The sequence below is a fragment of the Bos indicus x Bos taurus genome, chromosome 5 (assembly GCF_003369695.1).
Source record: "Bos indicus x Bos taurus breed Angus x Brahman F1 hybrid chromosome 5, Bos_hybrid_MaternalHap_v2.0, whole genome shotgun sequence".
Classification (NCBI taxonomy): Eukaryota; Metazoa; Chordata; class Mammalia; order Artiodactyla; family Bovidae; genus Bos; species Bos indicus x Bos taurus.
Genome location: NC_040080.1, coordinates 72,953,128 through 72,970,531, shown reverse-complemented (window position 1 = coordinate 72,970,531; position 17,404 = coordinate 72,953,128). Strand labels below are relative to the sequence as shown.

Below are 17,404 nucleotides of genomic sequence, written 5' to 3'. Positions count from 1 at the left end.
AAATCCCATGGACAGAGGAGCCTGGCGGGCTGTGGTTCATGGGGTCGCAAAGAGTCAACATGACTAAGCAAACATGTCCATCCATCCGAATCTAGGATCTTAAGTCTGATAGTGCACCCACAGAGGATTGAGGTTAATCATAGCCAATCTATGAAGCAATAAATGTTTCAAGAATGGATGCAAGTTCTGAAAGCAGCAGAAAAACTAGTGGAACATGTCTTTGTTTTATTCTAAAGTTAAGATTCTGAAATTGAAATGTAAGACTCAGTGAATATTCTTTCAAAAATAAAAGTTTCACAGGGAATACTTTAAAGATGAAATCTTACCATTTAAATTATAAATTGTTTTAGGCCCAAATTCATAATTGAACCCCCTCCACTAAAAATCCCAGAACATCAAATATTTAACAGTAGGTACCTAAGAGAGTTCTGAATATGAAAGAAGAAAGTGAGACACTGAATTAATTATCTACTGGTATTTAATCATTCAGGCATTTTTATTGATTTGAATTCAGGTAAAGTTACTCAGACTAAAGAAGTGAGACATAATATTTCAGAAATGCTCCTACTTTTTTCATTTGAAACACAGCGTTTATTTTCTTATTTTTGTTTTTTTATTGGAATATAGTTTATTTACAATTTTGTGTTAGTTTCAGGTGTACAAAAAAGTGAATCAGTTATACATATTCACTTTTTAAATATTCTTTTCCCATTTAGGTCATTACAGAGTATTGAAAAGAATTCCCTGTGCTATACAGTAGGTTCTTATTAGTTCTCTATTTCATATACAATAGTGTATATATGTCAGTCTCAATCTTCCAATTTATCCTTCCCCCGATTCTTCCCCTGGTAACCATAGATTTGTTTTCTACATCAGTGACTCTGTTTCTGTTTTGTAAGTAAGTTCATTTGTTCCATTTTTTTTTTACAGTCCACTCCTACCTCTTTTTTCTTTACTGTCTTAATATCTTGAATATATGGACAGACATCATCAGAGATCCTGGGTGCTACATCAGCCTCCCAGATTTCTGTAGAGAAGCAGAAGTGTTAGGCTCTAGCTTGTCTCCCAAGTGAGAGGAGGAATAGATAGTCCAGGAGAAGGCCACAAGTGTCCTCCCAAAGCAGGGTCTGTGTTCACTTTTTAATATAATAAAGATACCGTGAATGATGTGGCACCATCATCAAAGTTGGGGTTCCATGATGAAAGGTTTAAAATGGAGCAGTCTGTTAGCTCTTGCCTTTAGCAAAAACTCTCAACCTTCCCTGATTCCATAGATGCGTCCAGAAACTACTTGCCCTCCATTAAATCCTTAATTTCTTGCAAAAAGAGTGAGCTCCACTTCTTGCTGTTTGTACTGGTTTAGGGAAGTTTCCTACTCTCATATTTCAAAATATTTCAGGAGTTGTTTCAATTTCTGTTAATAAGAGTATGTCTTATAGTAGTGTGAACTGCTATTTATCACTTTCAAATGCCCTCCCTTGTCAAGAAATGCATGCCTACAGAAAATACTATGTAACCCAAAAGGCAAAAAGATAATGTTCAAAACATGCTTCTGAAGGCATGTAAGGCTCCCAGGAGACACTGTTCTTTAAAGTTGACAACCCCACAGTAACTGAATCTCAGCATCATTTGTTTGAACCCCTATCTAATGCTAGAATTTCTTCAGGACTTTTCTTGCCAAGCTCTACTTGAACACCTCTGATAACCAATATCTTCCTGCCCATCAAGCCTATATCCCCAAACAAGAGCCCTGCACCCTCGCCGCATGATGGAATCACTTGCAGAGTGTTTCAAATGCCCGGGCCTGTACCAGAGAGCTGTTGTGACAAACAAAACAAGGTGAAATACGTGAAATCACCTTGTAAACTATAACTTACAGTAAAAACATAAGGCACATCATCGTACACCTGTTAAAAATAATTTCTAAATATCCACCCATCATTCCAACCTGTCTAAACTTTTTTAGATCCTGATTGTGACATCCTACTTATTTTGTATCCCTTCCAACCATATGTCACATTTTCTATTTAAAATTTCATTTACTTTATGACTAATAAATGAGTATTATTGAGGGCCTACAGGATTCAAGACACTGGCCAGTGAGACTAGTATTTCCATCCAGTGGTCACGTTGACCCAAGCTGGGGACCCTCTTAGTGCCTCTGCTCTGTTGATGCCCTGATCAGGCTTTCTTTGCTTCTTCATTGACATGGCATTGGTCATTTTAATACATAGTAATCAAATTTTTCATTTTTTAAATCTAACCATTTCTTTAGACCTGTACATTTGCCCCATGTTGGGTTTTTGTTTTTTTTTTTTTTTAATATTGCATTTCTTTCCTGTCAAGCTCAAGGTCAGTCAATAAATACAGATGCTTTAAATATTTCTGGGCTTCCTTTTGGCTCAGCTGGTAGAGAATCCACCTGTAATGAGGGAGACCTGGGTTTGATCCCTGGGTTGGGAAGATCCCCTGGAGAAGGGAAAGGTTACCCACTCCAGTATTCTGGCCTGGAGAATTCCATGGACCATATAGTCCATTATTTTTGACACCTTACAAGTAAACTGGCTTTTAGGATATCTGCATAGTTTGTATTCATTTGTCTATTTTAGATCTGTTCCTAGAGAACTAGAATGCTTTTTTCAAATGTAACCATAAAACCTGACCTAGCACAGGAGGCCAAGGAGAGCCTGAGTCTTGTCATTAAGCCATTAACTCTTCCTGACTGACAGTTCCCTCCCAGTCCTGGAGATTAAGAACCCTTAGTGGTAAGAATTCTTTATCTATCTTGCAGGCCCTCACTCCTACTTAAGTAGTTTCTCTGCCTCAGCACAACCTAGTGGAGGCTCATCCCATTTCCTGTGGGGATCACTCATCCAACTCAGAAAAACCTGACACTGACTGTTTTTAGATGGAGGAGGAATCAGGCTTTCTGGAAAACGATGATATGGAATATGATGACTGTGCAATGGCCATGTATATATGCCACATCACTTAAATAACCAGGCCAAAGGATTTTTCACTCTGTGCCTGATGGTTCTATTTTCCTATTGGTATCAGTCACTTAAATGCCAGCTTCGCCTGGCTGTTTATGCTTTTTACAGCAAGTAGGATGTAAACCTTTTGAGTGTGCTGAAAGCTTGCTCCTGGTACACAGAATTATGCCCTGAAAAAAAAGGAAAAAAAAAGTCCTCACATTGGTACTGACAATGGAAATGCAAGCTTCCAGAGCTTGTGCAGGAAAGGGGCACAACCTTGTTTACAAGGAGTGCCCAGGTCACTGGGCCTAAGCCCAAAAACCTCTGTAAGGAATTTGTGACCTGATTTTTCTCACCCTCTCTTTTAAAAGTATAAAAACTCTTTATCATTTTTCTCTGTAGGATAAAATTAGAGCCCTAGGAAGTTTTTAAAAATAGTTATTTATTTGGCTGCACTGGGTGTCTTGGTTGCAGCATGTGGGATCTAGTTCCCTGACCAGGGATCAAACCTGGGCCCTCTGCATTGGGAACGTGGAATCTTCGCCACTGGACCACCAGGGAAGACCACCTAGAAATTTAAATTGGAAGATTTTGTTAGTATTCTTAAAAAAAAAAAAAAGGTTAAATATCTATAAAAACTAAGTCAGACTATCAATTTTAATACTGAAACCCACCATGTAAATTCTAACATGATTATTTCATATGTTATTACTCACTTAGCCAGGAGCCTTAACTCTCTCACTTATTTAACAAATGTGTTCTAGTTTCCCTTGAACTAAATACATAATAATACATTACTCTATAAAAGACCAGGAAAAGCCAAGACCGTCTTAAAGAAAAATAACCAGAGAACTCATACTACAAGGTATCAAGATCTATTAACAAGCTGAAGTAATTAAGACGGCATCATCCTGCCATAAGGACAGACAGATTGATCAATGAAACAGAGCAGAAACAGAACTGTAGGTATGTAGTCATCTAATTTATGACACAAGTGACTTTGTAACACACTGAAGAAAAGCGATCTTTTCAAAAAATGATGATGGGTAAGCTATACCCAGGTGGAGAAAATATATGGTGACTCTCCTTATCCCACACCATACACAGAAATCAATTCCAGATAGATTGCTGATCTAAATGTGAAAATTAAATAGTAAATCTGGCAAAAAAAAAAAAAGTCTAGGAGAACATCATCATGACTTTACAGCAAGCAAAGATTTCTTAAAGAGAACACAAAGTACTAACCATAAGGAAAAAAAAGAATAAGAACTCCTCTTTATAAAAAGACTCCATTAAGAATCTGAAATGGTAAGTTATAGACAGGGAAGATATATTTGTACAACAAATATCCAAAAAAAGACTCATATCAGATTATGTTTGTTTGTTTTTTTTAATTCCCACAAACCAATAAGCCAGACAACCTAACAGAAAGTTGGAAACAGAGAGATTTGTGCAATTTGTAAAAGAGGGCTTCCTAGGTGGCGCTATTGGTAAGGAATCCACCAGCCGATGCAGGAGCCATTAAGAGCTGTGGGTTCGATCCCCGGGTTGGGAAGATCCCCTGGAGGAGAGCATGGCAACCCACTCCAGTATTCTTGCCTGGAGAATCCTATGGACAGAGGAGCCTGGCAGGGTCCACGGCGTCGCAAAGAATCGGACACAACTGAGCGACTAACACATATACACACTAACCTATGCTGCTAGATGTCAAGATGGCGGTTACCTGTGGGTCAGGGAGGTGATTTAAAGGAACATGTGATGCAGGGATTCTTTGATGCTGGTATTTCTAGGTCTGGTTACACAGGTCTGTTTATGAAAATAAACACAGTTTATGGAAATCTCTCAGGTTTCAAACTTAAGATTTATGCATTCTCCACATGTTTGTCACGTGTGCTGTGTTCAGTCCCTCAGTCGTGTCAGAGTCTCTGCAACCCCATGGCCTCTAGTCCACCTGGCTTCTCTTTCCATGAAATTTCCAAGGCAAGAATACTGGAGCAGGTTGCCATTTTCTACTCTAGGGAATCTTCCCAACCCAGGGATCAAACCTGCTTCTCTTGCATCTCCTGCATTGGCAGGCAGATTCTTTACCACAGTGCCACCTGGGAAGCCCTATGTTTATTATACTTAGTAAAAAATTTAAAAGCAGTATAGGCCAGTAATCCAGGTGCAAAAGAAAGATGAGTCCCATAAAATGGAAGGGGCAGTGTCAAGATATTCCAAATAAAATTACTAGGGTGAGGCTGCTGCAGGGAATGAAAGTAATCATCAACCATGCTTTAGCCAAACTCAAGTTAACATGGGTGTATTATTGAATTCTACTTGCATTGTTTGGACTCTTCTTTCAGTACAATAACTGCATTCAAGATGGTCCCTTTAACTTCCCAAGAAAAACTTAGGATTTCAGATAAAGCTCATTTGAATACAGAAGGTATACTTTTTGTTGTATGGGTGTATTTTCTGAGTAGTGAATTTCAATTGACAAAACCAAACCAGCAATTTTTTAAGTTAAGAAATATTTATTAGAGTTTTGCTCATCTGAAAAGGGTTGAAATTATTAGTAGCATTATTTGAAGAGGATATCACTGATAAAAATACTTTTAACTAATGGGTAATTTGAAAAGCCCCCCAAAGGTACTTTTTATCTGAAGGAATGTACAGCCGTCAAAACTACTGTTACCAAGCAGTCTTTTTACCACCCCTGGGAGGTTCTAATCAAGCCTGGAGCTCTGATTGAAATGCTGGGCTCAAAGTGGGAAAACTGATTAACAAAATAAAAAATCCAAAGTGTTTCCCATGCAAACAGTCATCAGCGTATCTTATGTAATTATGTAGCCCATAAATCAACACAGCGTGCAAGGCTTCACTCAGGGTGTAAATATCTTAATGACTGAGACGTCTTTAACCATGAATAATTTATATCTACATGATCCATTTTTCTCAGCCATGCTTCACTTCAGCAGAATAAACTAATCTTCTGTCAGGGGATGGGCTCTTGATTATTTCTTCCTGATTTTTCTTCTGTTAGTTTTTCTCATTTTGACACAGTCCATTTTTTTCTCTTGCACTTTCTTTAATAAGGGGGCCCCATTCATCTACCCTGTCTGCTCGCTTTTATTCTTCCTATGCATCTTATTAGACATCTTGGAATAAAGCCAGGGCTTTTGGACTCTGGCTTCTCATCAGACCCTCTGTGGATGGAGCTGGATGGCAGCAAGGGAACTCGGCTTAATACCACAAGGTGGTATGGGCTTCCTGACGTTGCTGTGTGGAAACATGTATTATGGAAAACAATTGCTAGAAAAGGCTAATGATCAATTAAACGTGAGCATTTGTAGATCCTCTTCTGTGATGCGGAGAGTAACTGCCACATGGGTAATTCTGGAAAGCAGTACTCACTTAAAATAGTTTTGTTTTCCTAGAGCCCATTAAGATAAAGGCAGCTGAGAAGCATTCAGCTTCTCAACTAAGAAGCTCATCTTGAGCATTCCAGCTCACCATGCTCAGTCTCCTCAGACCCCCATAGGTCTCATATCATCGCCATTCCTTTGACTTGTACCGTATGTGTGTGTGTGTGTGTGTGTGTGTGACTCGGTCATGTCCAACTCTTTTCAACCCCATGGACTCTTGCCCACCAGGTTCTTCTGTCCATGGGATTATCTAGGCAATAATACTGGAGTGGCTTGCCAATTCTTTCTCCACGTTATCTTCCCAACACAGGGATTGAACCCAGGTCTCCCACACAGCAGGCAGATTTTTTTATTATCTGAGCCACCAGGGAAGCCCTGTACCATAGATACTTGGTAATAATTGCCTTTCTCTGGACAGTCCTATGGACAGGGAGCTTCAATCACCTTCTGTGGGTGGTGTCATACCTGATATACTTGTTGACATACTTGAGTAAATCTTCCTAGAAAGCTGGAAACCATATCCTATTAGATAACCCAGTATTTTATAAGCATTTTGACTCTTACTGTATTAAAGTTTTCATAGGGTTTGGGAAGATTGCAAACATTATGTGTCCTATAGTTTAAGAACAAGTAGAAACCTCATGAGGTTCATCAGAATAAATTTCTATCAGTTCAGTTCAGTTCAGTCGCTCAGTTGTGTCCGACTCTGCGACCCCATGAATCGCGGCACACCAGGACTCCCTGTTCATCACCAACTCCCAGAGTTCACTCAGACTCACATCCATCAAGTCGGTGATGCCATCCAGCCATCTCATCCTCTGTCGTCCCCTTCTCCTCCTGCCTCCAATCCCTCCCAGCCTCAGAGTCCTTTCCAATGAGTCAACTCTTCGCATGAGGTGGCCAAAGTACTGGAGTTTCAGCTTTAGCATCATTCCTTCCAAAGAACACCCAGGGCTGATCTCCTTTAGAATGGACTGGTTGGATCTCCTTGCAGTTCAAGGGACTCTCAAGAGTCTTCTCCAACACCACAGTTCAAAAGCATCAATTCTTCGGTGCTCAGCTTTCTTCACAGTCCAACTCTCACATCCATACATGACTACTGGAAAAACCATAGCCTTGGCTAGACAGACTTTTGTAGGCATGCTGCTGCTGCTAAGTCGCTTCAGTTGTGTCCGACTCTGTGCGACCCCATAGACGGCAGCCCACCAGGCCCCCCGTCCCTGGGATTCTGCAGGCAAGAACACTGGAGTGGGTCGCCATTTCCTTCTCCAGTGCATGAAAGTGAAAAGTTAAAGTGAAGTCGCTCAGTCGTGTCCGACTCTTAGCGACCCCATGGACTGCAACCTACCAGGCTCCTCCATCCATGGGATTTTCCAGGCAAGAGTACTGGAGTGGAATCCAAAAGTTCTATCCCACTCCTCTGTCTTATTGGCATGGGCCCCAAGGGGTTATGTGAAGGAAGGGATAATATATTTTCATGTTTGAGTCCCCAGTGCCTTCTGAGGTTCCTGGAATATATAAATATAGTCAATAAATGTATTTTAAAATTCATGTTGTTGCAGGAATGATGATGTAACCTGCAGACTTAGAAAGCCCAGTTGTGTGAGAATATGAAGTGGGTGATCTTCTATCTTGGCAAGAGTCTAATTAGGTTTCCCCAGCCTCCTGAGACTACATGAATCCTTCCTCTGACTCATGCGATGGCCAGAGCATTTGGATCTGGTCTAAGTCATGTATACGAAAGCCAGCATACCAGGGTCTCCTCACAGAGGACCATTTGAATTATCTAGTATCCACCTTTTGCTGGAAATCTGAAGTAAGGTAAAAGATTGCTATTTAGGTAGGTCCCTAGAGAGAGAGCCAATCTATCTGCCCTGGGGTCTGTCTTTTGATTAAGTGGACCATCACATTATCTTGTCTCGTTATAGAGACAGCATCACTGATTTGCTTTTTAATCATATGCCTCAAGAAACAGCCATTATGAAAATACATTGAGGACATCACCCCATTATATCAGCACTATCTATTAATATATATGGGCTTCCCTGGTGGCTCTGTGGCAAAGAATCTGCTTACAATGCAGGAGATCCAGGTTCAGTCCTTGGGTGGGGAGGATCCCCTGGAGAAGGGAATGGCCACTTCAGTATTCTTGCCTGGAGAATTCCATCTACAGAGGATGCTGGTGAGCTACAGTCCATGGGGTCTCAAAGAATCGGAAATGACTGAGCAACTGACACTTACACAATTCCACGGAAAAGATATCTTTTAGAGCTCCCTGCTACAAGAGTCTTGTAGAATCTTTATTTCCACTGTAGGGACTAGAAGACTTCCTCTTTTCCAACAGTGCAGGATTGACCGTGGTTTCCAGGAAATTTAGTCGTATTTTTTAATTGTAACAAAATTCACATAACGTATAATTAACCACTTAAAGTCTAAAATTCAGTAGCGTTTACTACATTCACAGTGTCATGCTACCATCAGCTCTGCCTGGTTCTAAAATGGTATCTGCCTGGTTCTGAACAGTCACTCTCTAGTCCCCTCTGCCCCCAATCCCTGGCAGCTACCAACTACTTTCTATCTCTGTGGATTTCCCTGAAATTTAAAGTCATTTTTGTAATTCAGTCAAAGCATCTCTATTAACCCTTGTGGGCAAGGTGTTCTTAGGTCTTTTTACTCTTCCTGATTGCTCCTTTATATTACATTTGTTTCTTTGTTTGTTTAAAGCAAGCAGCCTCCAGACCTTTGTGGAAGGAAGTTGAGTAAGAGATATGTACAAATAAGGATATCCTCCTTTGAAGCTCCAGAACCATTTGTCCCTGAGTAATGCCAGTCTCTTTTAAGAGCTCATAATCCTAGGGGTAGCTCATTTACTTGGCCATTTCTAGCTGCTGTGTTGTTGTTCAGTCGCTCAGTCATGTCCAACTCTTTGCGACCCCATGGACTGCAGCACTCCAGGCTTCCCTATCCATCACCAGCTCCCAGAGTGTGCTATACACACTTATAGATGGGAAATGACCAGTAAGTTCAAGTTCCATCTGGAAAAAGGTGGGTTGACTTTCTTCCAGTAGGCTGTTCTCTAATTCTTTTTCTATCAGATAAATTCAAACACTTCTCAGTCCAATATTATGAGGCATTCAATGCCTCATAATATTCAGTGCCTCATAATGATCTAACCTACAGATCATTATGCAGGTTAGAATTTAGACAAAGGAAAAATATCCCTCCTCATCAATATCATCCGGGTATGCGTAGGCACTCTGTTACAAGAACAGCCATTCAAAGGATTTAATAATGGGGTTAACATGATTTCAACCACACTAAGAACTCTCAAGCACAAGAATGTGACTTAAATATCTGCATCATGACTATTGCTAGCATTGCATCTTGAATAAAATACTAGGCCTTCATTCTTTCACTCATTCCATCAACAGATCACATTGAGCACCTACTGTTTACATAGAAGCTGTATAGATACTGTAGAGAGTCACAGTCATAAGGAAGACATACACAACCCCTACAGCATGGAGCTTACATTATTCATCAAAGAGCAAAGAGGTAATTGAACGACTAATTGTTGAGTCACATTTATTAGATGTGCGGTGAAGGGAAAGCATAGCGATGCTATTAAAGCATATGGCAGGCAGGTTGATGTGGTTTGCAGGGCAGGGCAGGCTTCCTGCAGAAGTGACGTTTGAGCAGAGCAGTGGTAAAGAAGCAGGTGATGCAGGGACCAGGAGCTGGAGAATTCCAGATGGAATAGTATATATAAGGGACCAGAGGCAGGAAAGTATGCAATGTTTTTGAAGAATTGAAAGAGGAGTAGGAAGCTGGAGAACAAGAACAGCACGGTGGTAAAGAAAACAGGTGAGGTAAGCAGGAGCCAGGTCCTGTAGGTCCTTGAAGATTATGATAATATATTTTACCCTGTTATAAAAATGGCTGTTGAAGGGTTTTAAAGCATAGGCTAGCATGATGAGATCTGCACTTTTTTAAAAATTGGATCTGGATTGGGGAAGGTGGGAGCCATGGGAGGATTGGGGTATATCAGACAATGGTACTTGGATGGAAATGGTGATTGTGGAGATGGAAAGAAAGAATGAAATTGAAATCTGTTTAGGAATTAGAATCAAGAGGGATCTGTGAGAGTGAGGAGAAGATGGAGTTGGGGACGACTCCTGAATTTCTGGTTTCCATAATGGATTAAAATACGAGCCATTCACTAGGAGGAGACCTGGAGAAGAACCAGTGGAGTGGGGTGGACTTGCCAGTCCGCTTGGGTATGTTGTGTCTGATGGGCTTATGAGACACTCAGGAATTGTTCAAGGTATCAGTGAAGGATGTGTACTAGTGAATGAAAGTTGTTCAGTCGTGTCTGACTCTATACAGTCCATGCAGTTCTCCAGGCCAGAATGCTGGAGTGGGTAGCCTTTCCCTTCTGCAGGGGATCTTCCCAACCCAAGGATCAAACCCAGGTCTCCCTCATTGCAGGAGGATTCTTTACCAGCTCAGCCACAAAGGAACTCTGAATGTGTGCTGGACATATGAATGAGAGTGATCATGGTGAAGTAAAATTCTAGGCTGCTAAAGAGAGAGACCAGAGGGCTGAGCTCATATTCCTTAAACAGTTATCAACAATCTATGGTCATCTTTACATAAGATAAGCACCTTCTTTCCCTCATCATTTTTTTTCTGCATAAGTTAAGAACTCAATATGACACAGTTTCGATAGAAAGTTAAAAGTTGTGCCCTAAGAAGTCCTTCATACTATGCAATGAGGGACAATCCCTCAAACTCGGTCTTTAAAGGATGTTATCATTGTCATCAAAATATTTAAGGGTCTGAGATTTTGCATCCCATCTTGATAAACAATAATTATCTAGACTCACTTTCATATCTTGTAGCTCCCCTCTTCTCCCCATTAGTAGGATGTGCTGTGCTCAGTCTCTTCTGTCCTGTCCGACTCTTAGTGACCCTATGGACTGTAGCCTGCCAGGCTTCTCTGTCCATGGGATTCTCCAGGCAAGAATACTGGAGTGAATTGCCATGCCCTCCTCCAGGGGATCTTCCTGAAGCAGGGAGCAAACCCGTGTCACCTGCATCTCCTGCGTTGGCAGACAGGTTCATTACCACCAGCACCACCTGGGAAGTCTCATTAGCAGGATACTGGAATTTAAATTCAGCTATTGCATATTTTCATAAAGTTTACCAAGTTTCTCTCATTTTTGATGCCCAGTAGGCTCTTCCTTACCTAACATTGCTATTTCTCTGAAGAGACATAGATGATCAGGATTAGGGAGCTTTTACTGAAGTCCCCTAATTTTACAGAAGAAAATGAGGTACAGGGGAGATGATGGCTCAGGCCACATGGTAAATTAGTGCCGTAACTAGGACCGTACCTCCAGGCCTCCAGACCTGAGCCCAGCTTAGGATCACACTGCTTCTTCCTTTAACCATGAGTTTATGGTTCTCTTTTCAGAGTTCTGAAGCTTTCCATTTTAAATTAAAACAAACAAACAAACATTCCTTGCACATTAGGCTGCCCTAAATGGAAATATTTCATTTGTTGTTCCTTCAAAGCCTTAATGGGGCAAGTACTACTTAAAGAGAGACTGTTATTTCTATTAATAGTTTCCATTCCAGAGGTGCACCAGAACAGCTGTGAGTACAGTCTCTCTCCCCCTCTAAATTAATGATGGCAGAAAATATGACACCCTTTTTCTATGTTTCTTAATGTTCCCATTCCTATCATTTCTTCCTATGAGAAAAAAATAATATTAACTCTTCACTGTAACTGGAACATTAGAACCTTACAAAAATAAAATTTTTAACACCTTGACAAATATATAGGCCAGGAAAAAAGAATAGCACTGTAAGAGTTTATATTTAAATAACTTTTACCTCTGCTGATAACCTCTTTACAAACTAATCTTTAATCCTGATGTAATACTTTTAAGAAACATGAAAACCTAGTGTGTGTACTGGGTCATGATTGATTGTGGCTTTATAAAATTTATGTCTGAAAATAGCTATTAATAGTAGCTTCTTAGAATAAAAATTCAAGAAAGGTATTTTGAGGGGGATAGACTCAAGTGAAAAGGCCTGTCAGAATAAAGATTCAGCTGGCAACAAAAATTCACACTTACCCTACTAGCTTAAATGTGATAGTTTATTTCTTGGGAGAGTAAACAGTCTCTGGAGATATGATTTCAGGAATCTAAGGTCCTCTCTCTGGTGGCACCATGCCCATGTCTGATGGTGGAAGATGGTCACCAGTTCTGGGCCCACAATGCAACGTCAAGAAGGGGAAAATGAGACAGAGGAGGGCACCACCATTCTTTCTAAGAATGTATCATGTCTCACTTCTGCTCACTTCCTGTTGACTGGAACTTTGTCACATGGCTGCATCTCACCAGAAAGGAGGCTGGGAAGTGTTGTCCTTAGCTGGGCAGCCACCCAGTCAGCTAAAACTTAGAAAGCTTATTACTAAGAAAGAAGGAAAAATGGGATACCAAGAAACAGTTCTCAGTTTCTGTCATGTCTTAGAGATTAGGTTATAAGTAACAGAAAAGTGTATTACTTCCATCTGGGAAGCCCCATGAATTTATATTTAGATAGAAAAGCATGTGGAAGAATATAAGTGATTGTCTCCTTACAAAACTATCTGTTAAAATCCATCAAGTCTTTGGGATATCTGTCCTTCTAAAATTAGTCCTCCTAAAGATTAATCCTCCTCTGTAAAGATAATCTCAGAAAAGACTCCAGTAGGCCAGAGCTCATGTGAGGTTCAACCTGAACAGGAAGAGACATTGCAAGGGAGCAAACTCCAAGAAGAGAAGGACAATAGACCTGGGAGTGGAGCTATGGGCATCAGATTATGTGCATTTGCTGTAGCAGTAGCACTTTGACTATTAGAGCTGAGAAGTAGGAAGAATCACCTATATTCATGATGGAAGGATAACTCAAATGTGGGTGACAAGGACTGACCAGAATTGTTTACTAGGAGGTCCCAGTGAGGCAGGAGAGGTGCAAACCACTGTTTCAGATAGCCCTGGGGACTGCTGTCTATAAACTCCAAGGTGAGAGTAAGGCAGGACCCTGGGGAGCATATGACCAACAGAAGCACTGGAGAGAAGCAAACAGGGAAACAAGGAGAAGAGAAGCCAGATCTTGTCAATGGCCCAAGGTCAGGCTGTTAACACAGCAGGGTGAGCAGAACCTGAGAGTAGCCACCACCATAGAGTTAGATTCACGGGAAAATTATAGCCAGCACACTTCAGAATCACAAAGTCTTCTTAGTGGACTAAGACCCTTGGGTCCTCCCAGCTATTATTAGTGAGACTCTCCCCTGGAATTGACAGGAAGAAATACAGCCCCTAATGGTCTCTTAACTTTTTCTAGGACTAGATATTTAAGAAACACAGTACATGCAAGAATCCTTAGGCCTGGAGTATGAATGTGGTTGGCATGACTGTTCTCATCTTTACCTTATTTAACAAATATCTTGTTTCATCTGCGACTGAAGATGACTCTATCCCAGGGGTCTTTCAGCTTCCAGAGTCAGCACATACTGTCTGAGCTTCACTATAGGAATACACTTTCTAGTTCACCATATCTGAGTGCTGGCTTGTTGATATGAAGATATACTTTCAGGAAAACAAACTTGTATTAGTACCAAACACCAGAGTAGTAGAAAGTCATAAAAATACTATTGAAAATATACAGTCTTAAAAAATGAGATGATTCAAAGGTTTGCGGTCATAATATGCAATAATATTCTATGTGTACAGCACTTTGTAAAATGCTTTAACTATACATTGATTCCCATTGTAGTAAATGCTGAGGTAAAGATAACACTTTCTAGGTAAGCAAGCAGACTTAGTTTTTATAACTGGTCTGTGTTACCATGACCAAAATATTGTGAAAAGAAGAAGTACAGGTATTATATCCACATCCAAGGCTCTTTCCCATATGATCTCTTCCTCTTCTGAGCTTTAAATAGCATCATGCATTGTCTCATTTATCCATACATTCATTCAACAACTATATATGCACAAGTCTCTATGCCAGGCACTGAGGATGCTGTGATGGACAGAACACAGGCTCTGTCCTTACAGCAAGCTTGCTGTTCGGCAGAAATCAGAGGAATGGCATTTGTGCAACAAAGCAGGAAAATAGCAGGAGAAAAGGTTCTCACCAGATCATAAGTCAGGAGAGGCTTCCCAGAGGAATTGAAGTTTATACCCCCAAGGGTGAGTACCAGTTGAAGGAATGAAGAGCATTCCAAGCTAAAAATAAAGCATGCACCCGAGGGAGAGATGACCGTATATCAGATCCAGAATAAGGAAAACCTAGAGGATTCACCAATTTAACTTGGTTATGCCTTCCTTTGTGTGTGTGCTCAGTCACTCAGTTGTGTCCGACTCTTTGCAGCTCTATGGACTATAGGCCGCCAAGCTCCTCTTGTCTGAAATTTTCCAGACAAGAATGCTGGAGCAGTTTGCCATTTCCTACTCCAGGAGATCTTCCCACCCAGGGGTCAAATCTGCATCTCTGTGTCTCCTGCATTGACAGGCGGACTCTTTAACACTGCACCACTTGGGAAGCGTATGCCTTCCTACCACTTGCCTACTTAGAGACATTGTCTATTCACCCTTCCTTCCCACCCATCCATCCATCCATCTATCCATCCATCCATAGAAGGTGCTAAGATGTTTACTGAGTTAATTAATTTTTAAAACCTTTCTTCAGAGACCCAGTATTTGTCAGGCACTGTATCAAGCAATTTAGCATGCACACAATATCAAGTAATGTAGAGGGCATAAAGAAACATAAGACATTATCCCAACTGATGTGAAGCTTAAATTTTAATTGAAGAGGTAAACCCATGCACATATTACTGTACTACTAGCTGGATAGAACAGGCATCCTAAAAGATGCCCTAAGAAGTTACCACTCACTGGACGTGGAGATGTTAAATGGAGGGAAATCTGAAGTTTTAATAACATTAACAGATCAACACCAGACTGAACCTTCTCCACCTTTTTTCTGTGTCTGTTTGCTTGTTTACTGTGTTTTGTTTTCTGAAATTTTCTTCCATAGATTCTGTGGCAACAGCATCCGGACCACTACTAGTTGAAGTTGCCAAAACTCCGGGTGCCAGCCTTGGGGTGGCCCTAACTACCTCAATGTGCTGTAACAAACAGGTCATTGTCATAGACAAAATCAAATCTGCAAGTATTGCAGACAGGTGAGTGTCATAGAAAGTGCCTACTTTTCCAAATTGCACGTGTGTTAAACTATGTAGAGATATATTCATATATGTATACACACATATGTAATACCTACACACATGCACACACAGGTAAAACAAAACAGCTCTTCTGCCAGTTTATACAAGCTTCATATACAAAACAAGTTAGTATTCTAGAGCTTAAAAGTTCACCTTCCTTATCAGCTACCGCGTGAAGTAATGTTGCTTCACCCGAATGTTTGGTGTGGCCTTTAGAAATGAGAAAAAGTCAAGCAACTATGTACATTCACCTACTGTGTCCTAGAGTAATAGCCCATTTTTGGTTGAGGGTAGCTAAGCAGATCTTTATGATGCTCCATGCAGAGAAGTCCTGTGGTTTCTTGAATTGTGAACAATTAAATCCTGCCACCATACAATCTTATTCCTTTTTTCTTCAGGAAGTAAAACAACATTTTAAAAATGATAGTCTTTAAAGAAAGGCCCTCCACTGACGTATGTTAATCTTAGAGTTTCACTATATTCAAGGGTCCCCCAAAACATCGTTCATTCTCATGACATAAAAATGCCAGTCTTTTATCCCGAATTCTTCTTCTGATAGATTTACAAATTGCAGGGGTGGGGGTGGGGGAGGAAGACTACCTTACCACCTAATAAATTATTTAACCACTCCTGGTAAGAAAACCCCCACCTCCCATAGCTGAAGCACTCCAGGTGCACCCAAGTGGCATTTTATTTTTAGATGGGAGGGATGACTTGAAACGTTTTTGTCCTGAGAAGTAGACTGTGGTCATCGTGCAAGTGTTTAGATCTACCCCAATGCCCAGTCTCCCTGCATGTCTCCATCCCTCTTCTGCCCTTCCTGGTGAACTTCTGACTCTGATGCTCTGCGGCTACCCCTGTAGTGGTCAGTCTGTAGCTCTACTGTGCTCTTAGCTCCGTTCAGGCATTTAAGAGTGATGGATTCAGGGATGCCCTCCCGTTCAGTGGTGCAGGATGCTTTCACGTTCTCCCTCTGTTTCTGTCCTGTTGCAGAGGGTAGGCAGTTTAAGCAGCTGTCCACTTGACTGGCACCTTGAGATGCTGACTGCTGTGTGTGCTTTTCCCAACTCACTCAGCCTCTTGAGTTCAGCAAGGCGTAGCAGCCCGCCCCTCCTGCTCCCCAGCTTCCCCCTCACTCACCACAGAGGCGTCCTTTGATTACTCTTTGACGCCTGCCTCATTTCCATCATCTTTGAGAGCTTTTGCACTAATAAATGTTTATCTCCAGAATAACAAAATAATCAAGAACTGGTGATCTGGGAGCATGTGTGAGATGATTCCGAGCAAGCACTAGCTGAATCTTTCTCCCAAGTTATCCTCCCAAGAAAATCGTAAATGACCCAATTCCCATTCTGCGAGTCCCATCTTTACATTCTGAATATTTACCAACTCGTATTTATAGATATAAAAACTCAGGGGGAAAAAAATCACAGAAAAAAAGTCAAAGGAAAACATTTTCCTATTCTTCCCTCCTTGCTTGCTCACTTCCCCTCAACTTTCAGCCCTGCCACCCTCAAAATAATATATTTTTTATAAAGGACAAGGAAAAACCTTTCCTTGAGTTTTTCTGTATTTTTCTACAAGGTTTTACATTTCTTTTCATACCCAAGATAGTTAATATTTGACAGGTAGTGTTTCCTATGACATTCAAGCGTTTCCTTTTCCCCTTAAGAAAATGAAAACTGTGTGAAGTTTTAAGTATGAGGACGTGAAAGTCATAACCCAAAGAGGAA

General features: G+C 40.8%; 1 protein-coding gene across 14 annotated transcripts in view; it reads left to right on the top strand.

Moving 5' to 3' along the window:
• Nucleotides 1-17,404, top strand: part of GRIP1 (glutamate receptor interacting protein 1) — a 755,940-nt gene that overhangs the window by 622,009 nt on the left and 116,527 nt on the right. For all 14 annotated transcript variants that reach the window (XM_027542472.1, XM_027542468.1, XM_027542464.1 and 11 more), the window contains one exon: nt 15,482-15,629. In XM_027542472.1, the coding sequence (XP_027398273.1) occupies nt 15,482-15,629 (148 nt within the window). The remainder of the gene's footprint in view (nt 1-15,481; nt 15,630-17,404) is intronic.